A 25,715-nucleotide genomic window follows, 5' to 3' on the forward strand; every position below is an offset into this window, starting at 1 on the left:
GTGAAATTGTTCAGTTTTTTTTAAATGTGAACAATATTTAAGAAAAACACTTATTTTGAATGTGATGAAACTCTTGGAGGCTTTGTGAACTGAAACACTAACTACCATATGCAGATGTTACCCTGCTCAAAAAAATGTTTCATCAATCAAAAAGTTTCAAAGTTCAATTTCACATAATCTCTAGGCCCAAATATGTAGATATCAGTTGTTTCTACAATAATCCTAGAACACATTTGTAATTATATGTCACATGTACATTGTTCCGACAACTTCTATCTCTGAATGTTCATGTACAGGATAATATTTCTATTGTGCCACAAAGCCCTTAATTTAATGAAATCAAAATATTATTTTATTCCTTATCCCATGAATAAAATTTAGCATGGCCAGAAATGGCAAATAATTCCATACAAAGTCCAAATAAGTCCATACTATGTACAGGTGAGGTCAATATTGCATGTTTAACAAAAGATGGCTCTGAAGTTTGGTTACCAATCCCTCTTTTCACTGTTTCCATATATTAAAGTAAGTTACTAAAGTTACTACAGTTATTAAAGTGCTCTTTGTCAGCCTCATTTTTATTTTTGTCTAGTATATATTTCACTCCCTCCCCGGACTACAACCTTGACGTGGTGGAAGGGCTTGTGCGTTCCGATGACCCCTAGAGCTGTGCTGGCCAGAGTAATAATAATTGTTCCTGGTAGGGTCACCCATGCCAGATAGGTCGAAGGTTAGGAGCCAGACGAAAGGTAGTCCATACAGCATCTGTTCCTCAGTGAGGCAGCTGCAATGGCGTCTGACCCCAGTGGGGCGGCCAGTAAGTGATGGTGTCACGTTAAAAACACCATTGAGGAAGGCAACTGGAAACCACCTCAATTATCATTCCCAAGAAAAACATGATGGACTATACAGATATTTTGAGTCCTGGCAACTACGGGGCTCGGCCCAATTGGCCGTGTGTCGTGCCCGGCAGCGGGGGAGGCAAGGCTTCCGCCTCCGGGATGATCAGTTTGGGTTTAGGAAGGGGAGAGGTACGCGTGATGCCATTGCAGTAATGAGATTATTAATCAAGAGGAATATAGAACACAACCAGGAGGTATTTGCCTTTTTCGTAGATTTCGAAAAAGCGTTTGATAGAGTGAATAGGGAAAAACTAATGAGTATTCTGCAGAAAATAGGAATAGATTGCAGTGAAAGGAGGCTAATCCGCAACCTGTACATGTGTCAGACTGCTCAGGTGCGAGTGGGTAACGGGGAGTCCGGTTGGGCAGTGTTAGGTAGAGGTGTAAGGCAGGGTTGCCCATTATCACTGTTGCTGTTCAACCTGTATGCAGAGGAAATGATTAAAGAGGCATGGGAAGAACTGGAGGTAGGAATGAAGGTGGGCGGGGAATTCGTAAAATCAGTTAGGTTTGCTGATGACTAAGCTTTAGTTTGTCAGTCAGCCAAGGGGCTGCAAGCATTGCTGAGTGAATTGGAAATTCAGTGCGACAGGTATGGGATGAGAATCAATATTAATAAAACAAAGCTTATGCGATTTTCTAGAAAGAAAAAGGCTAAGCTTAACATTAAAGTAGGAGGGCAAAAACTAGAGCAGGTAGAACAGTTTACGTATCTCGGTAGTGTTTTGGACCAACACGGTCAAAGTAGTAGGGACGTAAGGCAAAGAATTGCGCTAGGCAAAGAGGCTTTCACGAGGAGGAGGGAGTTGATGGCAGGGACGTTGAGTAAGGATGTTAAGAAAAGACTCGTAAAAACTTTGATATGGAGCGTAGCTATGTACGGTGCGGAAACGTGGTCATTGAAGCAGGAGGATAGATGTAGATTGGAGGCTTTTGAAATGTGGGTGTGGAGAAGAATGGAGAAGGTAAAATGGACAGAGAAGAAAACAAATGAGGAAGTACTTGGTATGGTGGGCGAAGAGAGGGGTTTGTTGGGAGAAATCCTATGGAGGCAGGAAAAGTGGATGAAGGGGGTGTTGACCGGCAGTGGGATGTTGAAGACTGTGATAGAGGGGAGAATGTTGGGCAAACGAGGAAAGGGAAGGAACAGGATAGGGATGTTGGACGGGATGAAGGGATGAAGAAAGTACTCAGAGATGAAGAGGGACCTGATATAGAGTAGGATGATGGATTTTTGGTTTTGTTAGGAATAATAAAATGTTTGTTTGGTAGTTGTGTCCATCCAAAAACCTACCTTAACCGGTAGATTACCTTAAAAACAAAATATATATATATATATATATATATATATATATATATATATATATATATATATATATATATATATTTTTTTTTTTTTTTCACTGTGATTTGTGAGAAAAATATTATGATTGGCAACAGTATTTTTTGCCACATTAATGGGTAAATGAAGGTCTGCCTGAAAAAGATTTAATTACAATATTCTTTTTGGATTGTGTTTAATTGTGAAGGTTTGATTTGCAGCACACACAAAAATATATTCTCTGAGCAAGCAGTCTGCCCTGGATTAGGGAGTAAATGGAGCTGTCTCCTCTAAAATGAATAGGAATGGAGATCATAACAACACTTTTTTTACAGCTGCCACCATCTGGTAACATAAATTTGTAAGAAGCCCTTCAATAATACAGGTAACTTTGCTGATGTACTCATGCTCTTTCCTACTTCAGAGAATGAAGGATAAATAGGTCCTGAAAATGTGTTCTAAGCTAATATAATAGTATCAGTTAAGATTGGCATAAACGGCATAATTAGCAATGCCACATCTGTTCTTATGTTTTGCTATGCGCATGAAGCCTTTTTCACCCCATGACTTTCCCCACCAATTCTTCAGTATCCATGCATCCTTATCATAGCCAACCACAAGCATTGCATGATTAACATGGCTTGAAGAACACTTTGGATCATCATATATTCCGCTGCTGTAGAAAGAGAAACAAGTTGTAATTTATTATGCAATTTTTGAGGGAGTGAACAGCTATGAAGACAATATTCCAATGCACATGCATCCATTATTTAACATCATGTTTTCTTGGATCTCTGTTTTCAAATATCTCATAAAATATAGAGAGATGGTACCAGATGATTATCAGAACTTAAAAACTACTTACCTATAGAGTTGAAATGTTTGCAGACTTGCATCTATAGATACAGCTACAGGGCCCATTGTGGCCACTGCTACTTGCAGAGCTTTCTCATCCCTTGCTGGAATAGCATTCCAGTCAGTTATGTTTGAAATAACTTTGTCTGCCTTGTATTGGCACTTAGATCCCTAGATGGATAAAATAGTAAGTTAAATTTCATAATTGGATACTTCCGAACATGTTTAAGGGCATGGAGCACTATAACCTCTATACCATTTTGCTAAATATTTTATCAGTGAAAACAGATTAATTGAAAATGATGACCTTTTAATATGCCCCATTCATATACTCATCCTGATATAAATCAGACTTCAGTTCTGAGTGATCCACACATGTACTACAGCCATTTTTATATCTAATACCGTCAGTATGTGCTGAACTTCGGAGAATCTCGGGCAATAAAGTAAGGAGCTTATCCTTCCTTATTAAAAGGGTAGGCCTTCAACATGAAGGCAAAGTGTTAAAGCTAGGGAGGAAAAAATGACAACCCACAGTACTTCTACAAACCTAATGGTTTAACTGACTCCCTTTCAACTGCTTTTCCACTCTTTTGGAAGGTATTATTTTGTCGTAAATAAATACATTGTTTCTTTCATATTATGCTTACCTCCTAGCTAACACCTAGAAAATGATTGTAGAAGCAATGTAAGAGATCAACTCACCATTACCTAATTGCTGCACTGTTTTTTTACCATCTTATCTAATTTTTTTATAAGGTGACAACACCACGAAAGAACATCCTTACCACTTGTAACATTTAATTATGAAAATATCTCTTAACTACATTAGGTTTTTTGCTTTCTGGTCTGTTGTTTTTGAGGTTTAGCTAATATTTGCTTTTTCCCCCTGTTCATGTATTTATACTTGTGCTATGATTTAATGTCAGTAATATATTCTAGAGTTTTACTTGCATTATGTGAAGTTATCGGCAATTATGAATGTGACCTCTATTAGTGAGACTATATGTATTCAGAAATTCATTCTTTAAATTTTCTGTAAGTTTTATGGTCAATGTGATGCTTACAAGAAAATGGTTATTGTAAGGAATGGGGTCTCCTACACCTGATTTGCATGGCATGTCAAAAGAGATAAAAATTTCTGATAAGGTTTTTACTTATAAGTTTCAAAACAAAAACTTACCTGCTGACTGCTTCCTTAGAAATGAGAAAACTCTTTTGTTGGCCGCGTTTATTGTTCAAATATGAGAAAGATAGACAATGCATGGTATATATTGTACATCAGGAACTAAATTTTCAAGATCATGACAGGATATTAGCATATTTGAAGAGGCAACTAGTTGACGGCTCTAATTTTGATATATGTTCATAATATAAAATGGACACCTACAGAATGGACCTCATTTCCAAAGCATCAAATTTTTTCCAAAATGATTAAATACATGGCTTGTATTAAAAGTATCGGGAAAAGTTTCTGAAAAATAGACATTTCAATTATTGCTACAATTCTGCAAAATTCTTCAAAGGTCATCCCTTGAACATCAACACAATTTTGCCAGTGCCTTTTTCACACCACATAGGCTCCCTGGTAGGCGGATTCCAGAAGGTTCTTAAGGGTACACTTGCAAGCTTCTTTGACGGCACTTAGTGTCCAATAGTGGTGTTCTTTGAGGAAGGATTTCACTTTTGGGAATAGGAAATAATCTGATGGTGCAAAGTTGGGACTGTAAAAGGGTTTGGGAATCATCACAATGCCATTGCAGACGGTCTTTGAAAGCAAACATTAGACTCTGCTTTTAGTTGTTCATCAAGACCTTGGGTACAAGTTTAGTGCAAATCTTTCGCATTACCAAATTTTCAGTGATAATAGTGTGCAGTGTCATCTTATCAATGCCAATATTATCTATGATCATGCACACACTTAACTGATGGTCTGAATTCAGCACTTCATACACATGTCAGCAAAAAACTGTTACTGATACTTTTTATACAAACCTTGTACATTGTTTCAAATGTGTTCTTGAGTGCTATGGGTTAAGAGATCAACTGCATCTGTTACCTCTTTATCGATGAGGCAACAGATGGCATCAGCTATAAGTACTCAGCTTGCTATTGTTCCCCATTGCTACAGATCGAAATAAGATTTAAATGTTCCAAGAATGTGAGTGCAACTCATACATTTTGGAATGTTTCAACATTTGAACAAAACTATAGAACAATAGAATAGTAGAAATAAATTAGTCAGCCTGGGCTACTAAAATGGTGTAGTCATAACAGTTAGTCAGCTACATGGGCATCAGAGCCAAGTGATAGAAAAATTTTCTATGGACAATTTCATTCAACTAAAACTTAGTTATCTTGCAAGTTGACAACATATGTTGGAGAGTATTTTTTGATCATGTTAAAATAAAAAATGAAGATTTTGGTTATTCATGTAGCAAACAGTTTTAGGGGTCTGCTTGTATGTATATTAGGAATTTACCAGCATCTGTCAAGTGCACTTCTTGAAACTTTGAGGGTGATACTTACAAGTAGTTGGTGTGCACTAACCCTCCCTCTAGCATGCACGGTTGAAATTTTGGAGCATTTTAAGCAATGGAACCAATTTTAGACTATTTAAATGAGGTCATCATCATCAAGATCATGATTTTTAAGATCCATCAAGGTCTTTCAAGTCAATATTTAATATTAATTGAGCATGAATAATTGCATGGCATCAAAAGCCGAACAAAGTTGTACTGCCTCGCAATTGAGGAGTTCCTCAAGAAGGAAAAATTGGAGATCCACTACAGCTTACCCCCTTGAGTTCTTTTTATCAGTAAGCCCTACAGCTCTGGCATCATTCTGTTGTATAAAATCTAAAAGTATTGATACATGAAAGTTGACAGTGTCTGTGTTTTTCTGATGCTTCTGGGCTGAACCAGTCCCCAAAGACCCCACCACAGGACACCAGCAGGGTTCCAACCAGGGTCTGTGAGGCAAATATTAATTCTGCCCCGTATCATCTGATGGCATCCATTTCCATCTGATGGTATGCATTTTGTTTTGCTGTATTGTGGAATTATCTTCAATGCCAAGAAACTTGAATGCAAAAACTCATTTTCCCATTTTGGCTCCTCCTCCATCATAATATCCACTCGCTCCCTTAAAAGGGTGGTAGTGGGTCACTAATAAGTTAGGTGGGGCCCCATTGGAATGGTATCAGACCATGGCCCCAATAACTTTCAGGGGTCTCAATAAATATTAGATGTATCAAGATTTATTTTGTTAACCTGGCCATTTCAACCTATCAAGAATATGCGGTGGAAGAAAATGCCATCCTTGTGTTAGGATAAGGTAGAGAAAGAGAGGGTAATGATTGACTAGGAAATTTTATTGGTCATTCACCTCTTCGCCTCCTCATATTAAAGCTCTCAAAGCTAACGGCATTGATGAGCTACATTAAATTTTATGCAGGTATTTGATTTGATAAAGCCTAGTCATGTTGTGAACATCATGTCATCACACCATAGAAAAGCCATTAATGCAGTAATCAACCATAAGGTCATTTTCGTAGGTAAAGGTAGAGTTCACCCAGGACTAAGCCCGACGGCAAGTGAAATTCACGCATTAAGGTAGGGGGGCCAGTTCCTTTTCCTGTGGCCCAAATATAGTGACCCAATCAAAAGTATTTTGAAAGGAATTTCAAAAATTATGAGAAAAATTCTCACAAACCATTGAAATAAACACCATGTGCATGGATTTTCTTCATTCTGTTGAAGTAAATTTGAAAAAGTGAATGCCAAAACCTTAAACAATGAACTAACTAACTTCACGCAATCTTAGCTAACAGAAACTATATTTACTCTTGTTCAACCAAGGGATTTGGGTTCGAATCCTAGTCATGGCAAATGATTTTTACTCTCTAAAATTGTTGCATTGTAATGCACATTTAGTGGATGACTTGTTGCGACATCTCCCACAGTTTCTTGAAAAATTTAATCCGTGTGCACCTCATATAAGTTTTTTGTTATACCTCGAGATCTCTTTATTCTATGTGATACTGCTCTCATTATCCATGTGGTTTGTAATGTAGTATTTCTTATATAATTTCTGGAGTTAATTGATTTTGGAGTGACTTTGACTGACTTAGTTTTCATTACCATAACTTTCTTTAAGATAACAGAGATAGTTTCCTAATTTTTCCTGATGAAATAAATTCATGATTTCCAGCCAATAACTGCTCATTGTATTTCTTTCCCACTACTCATCTATTCTTTGAAAAGCTTATTAATGTCCACATTATGTCACGTCTGCCACTTATAACAGGGAAGTTCCCAAAAACATTTTTACTACCCTACTCCACTCTATGTTGTATCTGGATTCAGGAACCTGAACTTGCTCTGCTGTAAGATGAAAAAATACTTTTTTGAATTAATTGAAAGCTGAAAAATGTTCACCAGTTGGATAATGTGATGGGGAAACTGGGAATGCTTGGAGATAGGGCACATGACTTCAAAGCAATAGAAATGAGTTGGTATGCTGCTGATAGGATTCATCCTCTTACTCCAAATGCAATTATTAAGAAGATTTTAAACAAAGATTTTAAAAGCAAAATCAAACTAAAATGCATAATCAAATGTGCTGCTAAAACATTGATTTCTCAAGTGAAGTAATAAGAAAATATGAATGAGCCTATTCTCTCAAATTATATTTTGAAGTTTTTTCTCAGAATTCGGATCAAATACTGTCATATAGAAGACCTATTCCTATTATTTTCCCACCAATTTTCTAGAGATTAAGAGTGTTTTCAAATTATTTGAACCTCCAAATCATTATATAATCTTCTTATCTTTTAATTATTATATAATCATCTTATATATATCGCAAACACCTGACCCTATAAAATCCGTGACAGATCCACTAATCATTTGATTAGTAGTTCCGTCAGGGATCACTTGATCAATTTTGTTGGTAGATCTGGAAAGTTAAATTTAATGCCTTGTTTTTGCTACCAGTTTCTTATAACTTGATAAATCTGTGTCTCATAGTTTTGAAGAGAAGTGACTGAGAGCTAAGGGTATTTGCACCATTAATGTTATTTCTACATTCTGTATTTACCTATATTGCTTAATGTTAGTCTGAAAATGAAAAACTAAAAAAACACAGGTCCAGCTAAGGAGATGAAGAAAATAATTCCCATGGATGAGCCAGTGTTAGCCCCCTTGAAGTGCACATTTACCTTTCTTGTTAATTGCAATGAGGAGTATCCAGTCCACAAGATCACGTAGCCATAAATTTCGTATGTTGTCTTGATTTCAATCCAGATGCATGTGCATCAAAGTAAATGCAAGCTACCCATGCAGAAGGTGATTCACAACTGAGGTGATTTGCACCATATGTGGGTTTTTTGGTAGACGATTTTCAGGAAATGAGGGAGGAGGTTGGATAGAAACATTATCATTAGCCTATGCATAAAAAAGGTGCCAAAGAGTCTCTATTTGATGTCCCATATGATGGGCTCCATTCGGCCCGTAGGAAAAATGGTAACATTTTGAACTCTACTCATTGTCCCAGTAAAATGAGAATTGGGACACTTAGCGCCGCATATATTTTTTCCTTACCAATTTTTTTCCACGCATTGTCCCATCCCTCGAAATAAGCAAGTGAGCCACTCATTATATTTAGCGTCTACTTGACTGGACAATCAGTTATTTAAGATATTACTTGTGAAAAAGGAGAAACGGTATTTCCCAGGTGGCTATGAGTTTTTTTTGGCGCCACCAAGCCTTCTAGTGAGATGGACTGCTGCCGAAGTCGACTATAATCACGACATCAACCGTATTTCATGCAAATAAATCCCAAATCACAGTATAAGAGATATTTTTTCTAATATATGAAACAAGATAAAATAAATTATTTCACACTCGCTGAAGTTAATTTTTTCTTAGACCTGTAAAACTGCATTTCCTCGCGGAGTTGCTCGGAAACCAATAATGCGCAACAGACGCGCGGTAGTTGTTACACTTGAGGAAATAATCTCGCGGTGTATCATAACGGCACCGGTATAGGTGATTGGCGGCTGAAGAATAACCGTGATTTTATTGGCGTAGGCATGCACGGGTGATTCCATTTTTGCTAGCTTGAGATTCAGGATGCTCCCAAATTCACTTCCTAATTCGGGCTGGTAGGTCTTACCACAAGAACTAGACCTAAGAATGTGAGGGAGCATACAGAGGCGGTGATTATGGACCTGAATTTTGTAAGGGATATTTAATAGACCGAGAATGCATGCGTACTCTTGAACTACGCGTACAAAGTCATTATATGTTCCGTTGCGTATTTATAAGTCGACTAAGCTGCGATTGGAGATCGATATAATGCGGTGGCTAGCGCACTGGCTTCCCGTCCGGGTTCGACCCCTGGAGACGGCAGATTTTTTCAATGGTATCCCAATCCCTACTTGGGGTGCTTTGTGGAGAGCATTTTGAGTGAGCACGTCGGATGGGACGTTAAACTGCGGACCCCTTGGCGCCTTTCGTTGACTAGGCTTATGCCGACGTCTGGTGTCTCTCCGCCTTTCCTCCTTTCTCATCCATCCCTGATGGTACAAACGATCCCTCAGCCGTCAGTCGCCTCCCCTGAAGCTACTACTGAAGAAACAAGAAGTCTGAATAAATCCCTTCTGAAATAAAACTATTTTAAGAGCTCTGTATCAAGGTTCCCATCCAAGGACAAAAATTCTTCTGCTATTAGGTCCACAATTTGGAATAGTTTTCTGCTTGATCCTCAATTGGCGTCACCATGCAAAAGACACGTCAATTTTTTGTAGATTAGGACAACTGTTGGCAGTCGATAAACTAGGCCTGTGTGAGAAGCGAGGTGTAGGCTTAAAAGTAGTATCTTCCTCTCATCTCATCGGTGAACGTATATATTATTATTCCAACGTATACTCTTATCCCACTTTTTGAAACAGTCCTGGACGCTTCTTCCGGAATGCTCATAAGCTCCTCCGCCGAATTTTACTCTTTCTCTGGATTGGTAGTAAATCTTTTTCCTTTGAGCGGGGGTTTTAGTTTTGGGAGCAGATAAAAGTCACATGGGGCCAGGTCTAGTGATTATGGTGGGTCATAGAGGTCACAGTGGGTGAACAGCGGTCTTGCTTTTGGCTAAAAACTCACGAATTCCGAGAGATGAATGAGTCAGCGTTTTGTAGCGGTGAAAAAATCACAAGCCGCTCCTCTTAAGTTCGGGCCGTTTTCACCTGATTCTCTCTCTTAGGCGTCTCATAACCCCCAGGTAGTACTCATAGTTCACCATCTGATCTTGAGGTAGGTATTCGTGATGCACAACTCACTTTACATCGAAAAAAACAGTCAACATAACCATGACATTCGATTGAACTTGTCGAGCTTTTATGGAGCCGGGATGTTTTACCAATCCATATAAGTGGCACATACATATATGTGTGAGGGAATAGATTACGCTTGAATTTAATATCGGAAAAAATACGGAAAAAAATTGAAAATATTAAAATGCGCTTTTTCTACAGTAAATTTAAAAAAAAGTCTGCGCTTTACTTCCACGAACGCCTTCAACGAAAAAAATTACGGCCCATTGCGGGTGTCTTGCCTTTTCCTTCTGTTCAATATTTTAGCATGGCGTTTACCATAACAAGTGTTCCTCAAAATCTTGCCATTGCCTCTCTGATATTATTTTGCTTGCTACCTAAAATCGTCCACTGGCGAAATATTTGTGGCCACACATATTGTCAAATTGATCCTACGGTCACTCACGCTGTTAGATCTTTTTGTAGTTTCCATGAAAAAGACACGTAAATGCATTGATTACCGCTGGCGCTAGTAAGAAATTAAAGTAAAACTATTACAGAATCAATATCTTGGAATTTGTAACTAAGCGAAAACTTTGATACTGTATCATTGTTGATGAATGTCCAAAGCCGAGTCTCTTTATTTTTATTTATTTGGTTCCCTTGGTATTTTTAACTACGCATTGTCTTTCTGTCTCTTCCGAGCTGTTTATTCTTCTTGTATTTCGATAATTTCAACAATTTCCACGTTATGCCATTGGTAGTGGTTCTGAAAGTAATTTTAACGAACTATGCGAAAACTAGCTCTCGTATGTCTCAATGAAACTGACGTTAGGCTCAAAGGCCGAAGAAAAGGTCCCAGATACTCAGGGTCCTAGTAAGCCGTAACTTTGCTGTTGGACAAACCTTACGATTTGCCAACGCCAAGTATTGCTTTGGATTTCAGAATAACCCTGCAGATGGATTTCCTGTGTACAGGGTTCGTCCGGAAAATAAGTGTACTGAGCTCAGGAAAAAAAATTTATTACACTTTTACATATCTTAAGCTAATATTCCTCAAAATAGGACCCTTGTGAGTCCATACACTTGTTCCAGCGGCGTTCCCATTCCTGGAACGCTCCCGCGAAGGCATCATCGGGAACCTCTCGAAGACACGTCGTCACGGCCTCTTTGACGGCGTCCAAAGTCCCGTATCGCGTTCCTTTCAAACTCCTCTTTATCTTCGGGAACAGAAAGAAGTCCGGTGGTGCCAAGTCCGGGCTGTAGGGCGGGTGTGGCAGCGTTGCCACGCCGTGCTTGGCCAAGAAGTCCGACACGACAAGCGCGGTGTGAGACGGCGCATTGTCGTGATGCAGCCGCCAGATGTTTTTGATCGCTGGCCGGACGCGGGTGACTCGTTTTCGAAGCCTGTCGAGCACTTGGACGTAAAATGCAGCATTTACAGTTTGTCGTTCAGGTACAAATTCGTAGTGGACGACTCCCCTTTTGTCAAAAAAGACAATGAGCATCGCCTTGATCCGAGATTTGCTCATGCGAGCTTTCTTTTGACGGGGTGATGATGGAGTGTGCCACTCCGCACTTTGTCTCTTCGACTCCGGGTCGTACTCAAAGATCCACGTCTCGTCACCCGAAACAACGTTCTCTAAAAAATGTGGATCATTTTTGCAGTGATCCGCAAGTTGTGTCGCGATTTCCAAACGATTGGGTCTTTGATCATCACTGAGCACTTTCGGCACCAACTTTGCACAAATTTTTCGCATCTGTAATTGCTCCCTAATAATCTCGTGCACTATTGTTTTTGGCACATTACACTGCTCTGCTATCATCCGAACACTAAGACGACGATCAGAGTTCAGTACATCGCGAACTTTTCGCACATTTTCGTCGGTGAGTGTCGTTGATGGGCGGGCGTCCAGGCCGTGGTTCGTCTTCGACCTCTTCTCTGCCCTCCACGAACATCTTGTGCCACCGAAAGATCATGTTTCTGGACATGGCTGACTCCCCGTAAGCCTGGTTAGTCATACCGACAGTTTCGGTAGACGATTTCCCAAGCTTTACCGCAAATTTGATGGAATAACGCTGCTCCAAAAACTTCGGCATCGCGTTCCGTGACGTGGGTCGAGCGTGGAGGTTCGCGTTAACAGAGCTCCTCACTACACCACAGCTCAGAGCCGACTGCCTTTTTCAGCGTCGCTTTCCAACATACCCCCCTCCAATCGCAGCCCGTCAGAGCGGTGCTGGGCGCGCCTGGAGCGGCGGGAAAAAATCAGTACACTTATTTTCCGGACGAACCATGTATGTCATTTTAAAGCTCAATTCAACACATTGCCTCTCTCTTAGCCAATATAATTAGCTAATCGCTATGTGAAGGCTTCTTTCCGTGCTATTTAAGATCAGCATATGGTAGTCCAGTTCTTAAAAAACTTACCATTTGACCCAAATAAATTTCGGTCGTCTCAGCAGTATCTATGTTTTCAAAAATATTTGAGAAAATCTTTTACAAGCGGGCCATGACCTAACGTAATACTCACAAGCTACTGAATATGGATTCGAGAAAGCTGAGTCAACATTAACAGCCTCTTTTGAGCTTTGAAGTAGTTAAAACTTAATAGAATAAACGTTAAATGACAGCATAACCCAATTGGGTGTGTTCTACGACCTTTTCAAGGCTTTTGACAGCGCTGACCGTGAGATACTTGTATTAAAAATACATTTATAGATCGTAATTCCTTAAATTGAACCACCTCTGTCCTTACAATGGGGGAAAAATGATCAAATGCTCTCAAATCAGTGATAACATCTAAGCACATGGCAAATCTGCAACACAACGTGGTATCCCTCAAAGGGTTCACTTGGCTTACTATTTATTTAAATAAATTATCCCACTGATTACACCTACATTAACAATCCCAACCTTAAACAGATGGCATTTATGTCTGGAGAGATCAAGAGATCTGGCTAAATGAAAAAAATGTACTAATAATCCCTTTAAAAAAATTTTTCATTAGTATACAGCAATCTCTTTCCCCAAAGATAGAAAGTCAATATATTTTCAATTCCGCACTGAGAGATCTCCTCCTATCTCCAGCTTACTGATAAAATTCAGCAAAAGTGCGATATTCTATTAAATTCCTGGGCCAATACTTAAATAATAATTTTGACTGGCCAACACAGTATATTTATCATGGGGAAAATGTCTGTAGAAAATTTCATCCTACGAAAACTTTATCTCTAATTCCCCCACAGTGTGTGAATAAGTTGGATGGTGAAATCTAACGATCGTTCCTAGAAAATAATTCCATGAATCCAAATTAGACGTAAATAATTCGGCATTGATGTTTGTTTCAAAAGTATGTGACACCATGACTATTTTCTAAGAAGGTAGTAAATATTTAGTTCGGTGTTCGACGAGCTGATTGAGAACAATCATGATTTTCGTTTCTCGCGGCAAAAAATTTCCGTCACACCGTGTCGTGCCATTCACACCTAGGCGGAAATATTTTTCACGTTGTCAAGTAGGATAACTCTTAAGAGTCTTTTCCGTCGAACTCAGTACTTCTTTGCGGCGGAACTTTTGATGCAGATGCATCCCCGCGGGTTGTTTACTTTCTGAATGCTTCGAATCAATATTTGTAATAGTTACCTCCACCAAAGAATTTGAAGTCATCTACATGTAATCATACAAAAAAAGTAATGTCGCGAATTTTTAACATCGACGTCGGGATAACAACAGGATGAAATCGCTGTTACCTGGCGACTTCTCGAGATGATCAACAGCTCCTCAAGGAAATCTTTTGTCTTCAGCTATTTAGGCATTGGATATGTTTCCTGTATCAATGCATATATCCTATCTCTATGGAAGAATATTTGAGCATATTGTCAAGATGCTGGTGAATAAGTTCTTGACACCTACATGTATTTTTGTTAAAGTACCTTACAATAAACGTAGGAGGTATGATTTATAAACGCAGGTATCTTTATTGAACCGGCGTGCGGCCGGGCGGGGATCTATTGCTTTCCGCGTGATTCATGATACTATTTCACTCCAATAGTACAGTGAGTCACATTATTTTTACATTTCATTCACTAATTATTACTTGAAAGTCATAAAACTGTGGCTGAGGTTCAGATGCTAAAATTTCAGAATTTTAGTAGCAATAATTTAGGATTACAATATTATGGGGCATTAATTTTCGTTTATTTTAACTATCTCGTCAAAGATGAAGTACTCGTAATTCATTCATTCTTCGTCTGACTCTTGGAGGGAAAGGACGAGCCTCACTGGACCTGTTCCGCCGCTACCTGCAGAACCCCTTGCGACGCATCTAGAATAGCCGCTTATTCCTAGCTATATATTAAGAGTAGTGATAATTAGTGCATATTTATATATGTATATATATATATATATATATATATATATATATATATATATATATATATATATGTATATACACACACATATATTCTAAATAACCTCATTTAATTTCGTTCTTGTAACATAAAGTGTTTAGCTTTATCGTTAGCTATACTATTACAAAGATGATTGTTTCCGCGAATTTAGCTTTTTTGCCGTGATAGTTGATCGTTTGCTCCAGTAATTGTATTGTAGTCCTTATATTAGATAACTATTTTACTTATATCTACTTTAGTATTTATTCCGTTTGAGTCTCTTAAATTATTACATTATCAATTTTCCTTACATAGTAACGTCTTCGCGTTTTGTTGTTACAGTAACATCGTTGTTCCAGTTGCCTTTACCCTTGCATATTATTTTTAGCGTATTTTTCTTGTGTTAGATATTCTGTTCAACTACCTTAACTTCGTGAATCAAATTCTTAGCGACCCCTTCCCCTCGGCCGGAGGAGTGGAAGGCGGCGACCAAGAGGCGTGGAGCAGCGGCGAGGTCGATTCCGGCAGAGGTGGTGGAGGTGGAGAGGTGGAGGCCGCCCCCATCCCTGTCAGCAACGGCTTCGCGGCGCCGTCCGAGTACAGCGTCGAGACGCCTGTTTGCGCAACCGAGAGCGCACCCCGATCCTCGACGTCGTCCATCCCTAGGGGTAGTCGCGCTGGGAGGGGGGGAATTTTATTGCTAGGGAGTTCCAACGTTCGGCGGTTGGTGGGCCCATTGCGGGAGAGGTCGGATAGGGACGCGACGAACCAGAGGGTTACCTCCTACTGTATGCCAGGGGGGTTAATTCCTAATGCCACGGCTGCAGCAAGGGCGGCGGTCCGGGGCACGAATTGCTCCATGCTGCGCTTGGTAGCCCATGTCGGCACCAATGATGCTTCCAGGTACGGATCCAAAAGGATTTTGGGCGCCTTTAGGGACCTAAAATCCGAAGTGGATCGTTTGCGGGAGGCATCTGGTGTGGACTTACGGTTGTCCATATGCAGCATTGTCCCGCGGACTGACTGCGGTGCTTACGTTTGGAGTCGTATTGAGTCTCTAAACGAAAGGCTGACGAAATTCTGTCGGGACATGGGGGCCGAGTTTGTGGACTTGAGACCGGCGCTCGGGTCTTGTCGCGCTCCCTTGAACCGCTCTGAGGTCCACTACATCCCTGAGATGTCGGTTCGGGTGGCTCATAGGATCTTTGAGCACTGTAGATATTTTTTAGGCAAATGCGTAGGTTAGGTAGTGAAGTAAATTTAAATTTAAAGATAAATTTCCCTGATAACGATATTATAAAGTGTAGGTCAATTAGTGGGTCTCACAATAATAGGTTGCCTAAAGAGATTTCTCGAAGTACGTACAGTGCTAATGAGACAAAAGAAAGAATCGCTTATCAGAATATAGACCGATCTTGTATTAAGACACCCAAAAGACTTATAAATAGCATCACCAGAAAGCAGACCGCAACGAACACAAAGAAGGTTCTAGACGAAGAAATAATTTCCGTAGTAGTAGTTAACTGGCGAAGTTTAAAAAATAAGTTACCGGAATTTCACCACCTCATTCATAGCACAGAGTCAGATATAATTATAGGAACTGAAAGTTAGTTAACAGATGATATCGCAGACAGCGAAATATTTCCCAAGTCCTTCACAGTTTATAGATACGATAGACAGAATAGAGCCGGAGGAGGAGTGTTTATCGCGGTTAAAAACTTTAGCGTCAGTAGAGCAGAGTTATTTCCTGATAGCTGTATAGAAAGTGTCTGGTGCTCAGTAAAAATACCCAGTGCGAAAAGAATATATGTCTGTGCGTATTATAGACCACCCCATGCTGGCGTTAACTCAATACTAGATCTAGAAAGGCAGATAAAAGTCTTTACATCCCACAACAATAAGCATAGATTAATAATCGGTGGCGATTTTAATGTTCCCATAGTAGATTGGGATTCGTACAGTTTTATAAATGGAGGTAAAGACAAGGATTTATGCGAGTCCCTCTTATTGACGTTCACCTCAAATTCCCTACATCAATAGTATCTTCACCAACAAGGGGAAAGAACATTCTTCATCTATCAGCTACTAATATACCCGAAAAGGTCTTAAATGTAGCAGTTATTGATGGCATCAGTGATCACAGGGCTGTAGACGCTAAATTTCCCCCAAGCGTCGAAAAAGTTAACAAACATAAGAGAAAAATTTATTTATTCAATAAAGCTGCCTATGATGGCTTAAAATGTGAGTTAACTGTTCACTTCTTAGATTTGACGAATTAAGCAAAACCAGGAGTGTCGAGGATACCTGGAATAATTTTCTTGCAATAACACGTTCAGCAATACAGAGATTCATACCTAGTAAATATATAAGAGAGAATGAGAAACCCCGTTGGTACAACTCTGAAGTACGGGAATCACTAAGACGGCAAAGGGTGTCAAGGCCACGTCGGTTGTACCACAGGGAAGTGTCATAGGCCCCATCTTGTTTCTTATACATAAATGACCTCAGTACCGTAGTTAATGGCAGGCTCCGTCTTTTTGCTGACGATGTGGTGATTTATGAGGACATTCAAAGTCGCGAAGACCGAGTCGCGTTAGCTCACGACCTAAATGCAATTCAGACTTGGTGCGATACATGGTAATTGGAATTAAATTTGAAAAAATGCGTAGAAATACATTTTTGGGAAAAGATTAATTCCCTCCCATTTAGTTACAAAGTGAAACAAACAGAAATCGCGAGGGTAGATTCCTTTAAATACTTGGGTGTAACAATTACTCACGATCTGTCCTGGGGAAAGCACATATGAGAAATATGCGGTCGTGATAATAAAATATAGGGATTTGTAAAAAGAGTGCTGGGTAAATGTGACGAAAAAGTGTCGGAACGATGTTTTCTTGCCCTAGTCAGGCCCCTCCTAGAGTATGCTGCCAGTATATGTGATCCTCAAGAGATAAATTTGATTTCGGAATTAGATCGAATTCAGCGGAGGGGGGCTGGATTTGTCAAAAATTGTTATGACTAACGCAGTAGCGTAACTACTTTGCTAGAAAATTTAGGCTGGGATTCCCTTAAACAGCGGCGTTTACAATATAGATTAAACTTATTAAAAATATTTAAAGATGGGTCCTTCTCCGATGACATCAAGAACATAATACGAACCCAAACGTATTACGGGCTGAGGGATCACGAATATAAGATTAGAGAGATAGACTGCAAGACTGACAGGTTTAAATGGTCATTTTTTCCAAGAACAATAAGAGACCAGAATGCTTGTAATCGAAATCTCCCACTAGTTGGCTCGACATAATAAGTATTAACCTACAAGGTAGCGACTGCGCATAGCTATACTAGTATATTTATATATTTTTTTTGCAGGTTCCCCCCACCTTTCCCTATCCATTCGAAACCGTAACCCCCTCATCCCTTACCCTTTCCTCCTGGTGCTGCACCCCCTGCCACACACCTTTTTGGGGGCTCGCAGGGTATTGATGTAGATGTAATTGAAGAGATCAAGTTCAGAGAACATTGATGTCCTTCATTTATTTGCATAATCGACACTCACAAGTTTTAACAGTAACAAGGGTGCATGGGAAAATAATATATAATGTAGAAATGCCTTGTTTTAGATTCGGCTAACTAAATGTGAACATTCGCCATTTTGTTTTTTCAATGAGATATTGCAACATCATATGGCGAACACAGTGAAAGATTTTATTGAGATTGTATTGAACTCAAACGAGATATAAATTTTTTCTCAAAAGCTGAGTATCGCACGCGCGTAACTTATATTTTTATGAGTCACTAGTCCACTCAGCCTTCTCTTATAAGCCGGGAAATATTTATGCGAATAATCGAAGGGAAGGAGTTCTCGAGTTTTTCGCCACGCGTTTTCACAAAGCTACATTCTAAATTTAGTGCTGGCAATTTAAAAGTACTCACCTTAGCTTTGTACGGATATTCTTTTGCCCCCATTAAACCATATTTTTTCACGTAGTTCATGGTATTTCTTAAGGAACCTCCCATGCATCCCCTGTTTCCTTCAGTGGTACTGCAATCCACCAACTGCTGAGCACTGTTGGGCAAGAAAATGATTTATTTAGAATAAAAGGGAATTAAACATTTTGGAAAAGCTATTATTACTACATCTTTCCATTTAACACTGATCGATTAGTTGATGTGCACAACGACGGAGTTTTAATCGCGAAACCCCATTAAAATGTTTTCGTTCAGTCTTAAAAAATATTTCTAACTTTAGGACACACTCGATCTTACGGGAAAATTATTCTTGCCAGGGGAGCGTCTTTATTTTAGATACAAATTGACAAATCATGCAAAATCGAACTCAAAGATGGTCGTATGAATGGCCTCCATTGCCCCAAAAATGAGCTCGGAAACAGAAAACAACCGGGAAAATTGGACCACATTTTGCTCCATATTCTTAATTCATTCTCACTTCATACCTTTTCAAAAGCCAAACAGAAATTGAGATTATACCATGGTAACGTGCAGGTTGACAGTCATACGGTCGTCCACCAAGCCAGTTTATTAAAGTTTAAAAGTATCATGTGGAGGCAGTTTCCCTTCTCAATTAGTTTACCACCACCCTCAGTATTCGCCCATGCCGAAGAGAGCATTTTGATATTCGACTCGTAATGTTACCCTTGGCCAAAGCCTTGAAGGGTCCTTAAAATTATATTATAAATCCACGTAGGAATATATTTAAGAATATACGTATTTTAGGTACACTTACGTACCTACTATTTGGGGAACACAGTAGTCTAGGGGTAGAGTGCTGGAATGATGAACTGAGTTGGTGGCTGAGGAATTGGACTTCTGTGGGTTCAACTTCCGGACACGTTTCTGGGCACCCTTAACTTCAACCAAGCTGTGTGATTTTTTGGGTACCAAAACTTACTGCGAAAGCATAGGTGGCACGGGGAAAGGAACTGGCCCCCTCTCCTGATGTGTGACGCTAACTCGCCTTTTTCCTTAGTATTGGGTGAGCTCTCCTTCACCTATCAAACCGACATTAGGGTTGATAACTGTGCTTTTTTACGCATTATTTGTAAGTATTCTTACATTTGACTTTAAGCCGAGGGATTGCCCAATGTTTTAATAATTAATTTTCGCTACCTCATTAGTTTTATTTCCAACTTTTTTACTATTTTGCAGTGACTTAGCATAGAAGTAAGGTAAAAGACCTTATGCTGAATAAATGACGCATGCGTTGTGTAGTGAAAACCAACGGAGGGATTTAATTTTGAAATTACTTAACCCTCATCAATTTGCTCTAAATGGGTATATCTTATGGTGTTCTGGTACGAAATAAATAAAAGCATTCGACTCGTGCCGAGGACGCTTTTTATGTACGTTTTAAGAACACAAGCGGCACAGAATACTCACACTGCACATGCATGCTTACAAACTACTATATGTTAGAAATATAAGACGAAGGTTTGCGTCTCACCATATTCAAACTAAAGGCCATAGTTTTGTTAAGTCAAACACATTGTGGAACCAAACAGTAAGCGAAGGCGAAGCTTGAGCAAGTAATAACCTTGGCATAAAAATATTACTTTCAGTCGTGAATTCCTCGGCAGAATCAAATTGAAAGGAGCCTTTCGTCGGGAAACATGGCATTCGGTGGTATGAATCTATGAAATGTATTGTTTTTTAGGGGAATTGATTGACTAATTTGTGTAGAAGAAAGCGCAATGAACCGGCTCTAATAAACGTATATATTTCAGTAAACTGCCTGACCTATTAGAAATTTATGAAATATACCTTATATTCTTTATTTGTTAGAGCTGAAAATATGGTATTGAACAATTTTCCACTCCTCATCTCGCTCCCCAGCCCGCCGCCGATTTCTTCAACCCTCCTCCCCACTCTTTCCCCTTTACCATTTCTCCTTTCCCCTGCTTCCTAACCAGAATTTTAGTCTCTCTCTGGGGAATGTGGCTGTGCAGCCACCAATATTTAAATCATATTGGGTGAGATACTTTATATTTTGTGCTTCTCTCTAAAAGGTTTCTCCGTAGTGATTAAAGCCATAATGTTTACAATCGCTTTAGTCTTGTTAAATTTTGGTCATGCCAATACTTAATGGGAATCGAGATGGTGCGGTGGCCATCGTACTTGCTTCCCACACAGAGGGCCCGGGTTCAAATCCCGGCGGTGTTGAATATTTTTCAGTGGTATCTCGATCCCTACTTGAGGTGCTTTGTGGAGGGCACTTTGAGTGAGTACGCCGTCCGTCGGATGGGACGTTAAGATGCGGACCCCTTGGCGCCTTTCGTAAAGAGTAGGCTAATGCCGACGTCGGGTTTCTCTGCACCCTTCATCCTTTCCTGCCCATCCCTAATGGCGCAAATGAGCTCAGATGTCGGTCGCCTCCCCTAAATACTACTACTACTACTGCCAATACTTCATTTAAGCTGAATAAGTTAAATTTTTGGGGATGGTTCACGAGTTAAATTTATGAAAATGAGTACTTCTTTGTCAACATAAAAATGTAGTTTAAGGCACCATCTCCGTACTGTGAACTACACTCAAGCTCTACTAAAATATGGAAAAAATGCGCTCTTTCACAGCCACTGGTAATCAAATTCGTAAATGAATTAAAGTTACTGGTACTCTGGAATTTGGAAATTCCAATCGGAGTGATGACAGTATAGTCTTTCTTTGGTGTTTCAACGGCTTGGTTCTTCTTATCTTATTACCAGTCCTTATCGGCTAATCTACGTAATTAAACTGACCCTAAAACGATCTGATCACCGCGGCTGAAGAATAATTAGATATTAGCTGTCATTAAGTAGTACTTAATGCTTGCTGATAATTTAATTATACTTTCGGCACCTTAGTGGCAATATTTTTTTAAAAAACCCTCCTGTCGTCGAAATTGGTGGCGGACCGTTTTATTGGAGACCATAAACATCACAGTTTCAGGTTTAACTTTTTGAAATGCCTTCAAGATGAGGGTAAAGAAAGAAACTTTGCAAGAAAATTTCACCTAATGATGATGCGCAGCATCTAAAACATGGCCGTGAAATGTTAAATCTTTATGTGGAAGTGCAAATTTCTTTCTTTACCCTCATCATGGAGGCCATGAGAATAGCTACTTGCCAATCGGATCCTCCAAAGTGCATATTTTGTCTGGAGACGCAAAATGGATGGGAATATAAGAGGTCGCCTATTTTAGCGGAAATGAAAATATTAATTGAAATTTATTATTATATTGCAAACTGTTTTTAGGTCCGATTCAGTTATTTTCAGAGCCTACGCCCCAATCCACCAATCGCAGGTACACTGTCTACTCACAGAATAGATAGAATTTCATACCTCCCTTTTAGAGTCTCAAGTAACATACGTATTGTAATATTTCTTTTCGAAATTTGCAATACCCCGAAGTTGTCAGCCCAATACCGTTTCTATTCCCCTGCTGGAGGGAGAAAGCCAATGAGTCCATGCAAGTCCTTACCTTAGCATTTGAAGTCTTCCCGTTTCTTTCATAATTTGTCCTTGTATTCCAGCAGCAATACTGAATGCGTAGCACGACCCGCACAACCCTTGATTCCAGGGTGGCGTAGAGAATCCCTTTTCTCTCCAGTCAACCTGTTCACAATGAGACAACAATCCTTCTCATCACGGTCCCCAAAACTGAATATCTGGCCGATTATTCTTTGTACCTAAGGCCATTTAGCGTCGAGAACATACCCTCTCGGGGGTATCGGCATGGGCAGCTCCCAGCATTTCATCTCCCACTTTTCTTCTACGGCTACGTCTTAAACGGACCATCCTCCTCATATATTGCCGGAGTGACTGCAGAAAAGACAGAACCACTTAAAAATCCACCTTTTGGATCTGGATAGCCCGAGTCTTACCAATTGAAGAGGGTTTATTACCAATTAGAGGGTTGGCTCACAGCCTTTTCGGAGTGCGGATCGTTCGTTTGCGAAACCTCAATAACATGAACTCGTCACGCTCCGTCATGAACCATTTATTGGACCAGCGCTACACCATCAAATTTTGCGTGAAACAGGGTAAAACCGGGGAAGACACTCATGACATGCTCAAGGTAGCTAATGGTGATAACCCTTTGCGTAGATTGGGTGTTTTTGAGTGGCATAAGTTGTTTCGGGATGGTAGAAACGATGTTGAAGGCTCCGAACGTTCAGGACGCCTTTCGACCTCAAAAAGTGACGAAAATCTCGCCTGAGTGAAGGATATGTTGGGCAGGGATCGCAGATTAAGTGTTTGCATGACTTCCGATGAATATGGCATTCCTAAAAGTGATGTGTATCGAGTTGTGACTGAAAACATGGGCATGAAAAACGTGTGTGCGAAGTCCTCTCGGACGAACAAAAGGAAACTCACAAGCGGATCTGCCAAGAAAAACTTGATCATTTGAGTGTGGATCAAAAATTTGTAAGCAATGCCCCACCAGGCTTCTTTCTCTTCCCCCGTCTCAAATCCGTGCTGAAAAGACGTCACCACGGCTAGGTGGAAGCGTTATAACAGACCGTGACGAAGACGCTTAGCAGCATTCTGGGCGCCACCTTCCAGAAGGCATACGAGGCGTGGTGAATCCGCTGGTAGCGGTGGGAGGACGCACAAGGGTTCTAATTTGAAGGCTTATGAGTTAATGTATCAATTCAGGCAATATTTGTTCTTGGAGCGACTCAGTCCAGCTACGTTTGGGACAGACCTAGTATTTTAGAAAATAACGACTGTGACTACTACTAGTAGTGAGAAAACTAGTAGTAAAGGAGCCATTAAAGTGTAGAGCTATTGTTTCAGGGCCTTAGTTCGCTTTTAGAAATCAAAGCCAATGAACTTAAATGTTGACCTCCCGCGAAGCGCGCAGGTACGCCCAGAAAAAAAAGAATACCAAGTAACTTGGTAAAAATAGCCGTTGGATATAAACGAGAACGCAACAGAAATCCATTGTTGGGTAAATATACATCAAATGAAACCATTTCCACAGCAGTTTGCGGCTAACAAATCAACTGATCAGAGGTGTGGACGAAAATAAGAAAAAAAAGAGCTAGAGATATTAATTTGATAAAACTAAAATAAGAATCTATGGAATCGAATTAGAAACAAATCTATGATGGCCGACGAGGAATGGGTTTTTGGAAAAGAGAAATGTTTACGTGCAGGAAGCTTAACTGCGAGCAAAATACACACAACGCATTTTTATTTAAGATTTACTGAAAAATTATGGATTATAATGAAATTCAAAATAGATCGAGGGATGTAAATTAACTGAAATAAAGGGTGGTGGTGGAAATTCTAAGGAAATGGAGACATACTATAGCATTCAACTCACAACATAGAGATGGGCAAAAATATAAGGAATGTAGTTCAAAATTATTATTACCCCAATTATTTTAAGCTACTCTCCATGATCATCGTTCGAATTAAACGGGAATGTGGGATAGTGAAAAAATTAAAGTGTTTGAGATACATACCAAGTCGGAGAGATTATTCGTCTTTAAGGTAAACGTATGATGACCATCTTCAGCCTCTTTGTTGTGCCTTTGGATGATAAGAAAATTAGCCTCCCAAAGTTTTCTTCGTATCTGTTCTAATCCAGCTAGATACGTTTTATTGAAATTTTCCTGTAAACCGCTAAAATTAGTAAACAGTAAGCAACTTAAAAGTAGAAGAACTATGCCAAAGGAACAGTTCGTCAGTTACCTTATATTTTTCCCATCGCTCATCCAGAGTCTCTCCATAACTATACAGATTAATAAACGTGCCATAAGTGGAAAATACAATTATCACAATGGAAATGAAATTCATGCTAAAGATCTAGCACAGATGCATTCATGAACGTGGGTTTACCGAATGCGACTCCCCAAGACCTTTGCGATAGAGGTGAATGATCCACCTCACTTCCTTAGAGATACTTAGTCAGCTAACTGAAACGCAAAGCTCAGGGATTCTTATTGCTGACATAGGAATCATTGCCCGAAGAAATTTTTTCGCTCATAAGAAATGAGAATAAATACGTTGACATGATGCCGCGAGGTTTAACGACTGTCATCTATCTGTCGGGGTGTAATCGGATCAAAATGAATTATGGAGCAAGTTTTAATCCAAACTCTTAGTTTTTTTCCGAAATACGACACCTCTGCTGATGTCCTTCAGAGTTGAAAATCATTCACTGCGCCACGGCCGTTCGCTCTGGCGGAGAAAGCCTGGCGATTAATGCCCTTGCGGGCTTCCTCAACATTTGATGATCGGAGGCTTGTCCCAGGCATTGTAGTCTGATTGTTTTTCCTTTGTAGACCGCTAACTGTACAAAAAGGCGACCGAAGAAAAACATTCGATACGTGTTTATGAATGTTATGGAGAAATCCAAGGAATTCGTAGGGCAAGAACTTGACCTCTTGGTTTGAATTCCGTATGACCATAACCCGAGCAACTGAAATATTTACTCGTCGCTGGCCACTCGTACATTATCTTACGGTATAGATTAATTCACCCTACTCCACAATTTCACCATGCAATCAATTATCTCGATATTCAATAGCTGCTAAATTTAATAAAAATGTATAGTGTTAAATACCCAAGGGTCCCTTCGCAATTATATCTTAAAAGTTTGGGGAAATTTGAGTTAAGGATGTGCACCTGCTTATATTTACAATGATAAGCAAATGATAAATCAATCGATAAGGCACTGAGTCATGGCCGATTGACCTTAAGGTGATCGCCTGGGGTAAAAGATTAAGGGTGACTATGTTTAATTCCAGTGTCGGCTAGCCCATTAGCCTCCTTCCACCACCTTGTATTTCGTCACTCACTTTGAACCAGAATCTCCCTCAATGATATATTCTCTCCTCCCTACCCGAGAAACGCAAGGCTTAATGGCTTGCCCGGAAGTGGCATGCAACCCTGTCCTCGCCCTTAGTAAGGACAGATGTGACTTTGA

At 39.7% G+C, this 25,715-nt stretch overlaps 1 protein-coding gene across 1 annotated transcript; it reads right to left on the reverse strand.

Moving 5' to 3' along the window:
- Positions 1–2,700: 2,700 nt before the first annotated feature.
- Positions 2,701–24,583, reverse strand: LOC139685831 (procathepsin L-like). The gene is made up of 7 exons (XM_071582948.1): positions 24,479–24,583; positions 24,250–24,399; positions 22,493–22,597; positions 22,257–22,390; positions 18,716–18,848; positions 3,089–3,249; positions 2,701–2,899 (listed from the first exon to the last, which is right to left on the reverse strand). The coding sequence occupies exons 1-7, from the start codon at positions 24,581–24,583 to the stop codon at positions 2,701–2,703; spliced, it is 987 nt and encodes a 328-aa protein (XP_071439049.1).
- Positions 24,584–25,715: the final 1,132 nt, after the last annotated feature.

Source organism: Hetaerina americana, unplaced genomic scaffold (genome assembly GCF_022747635.1).
Source record: "Hetaerina americana unplaced genomic scaffold, ioHetAmer1.1.p SCAF_12, whole genome shotgun sequence".
NCBI lineage: Eukaryota > Metazoa > Arthropoda > Insecta > Odonata > Calopterygidae > Hetaerina > Hetaerina americana.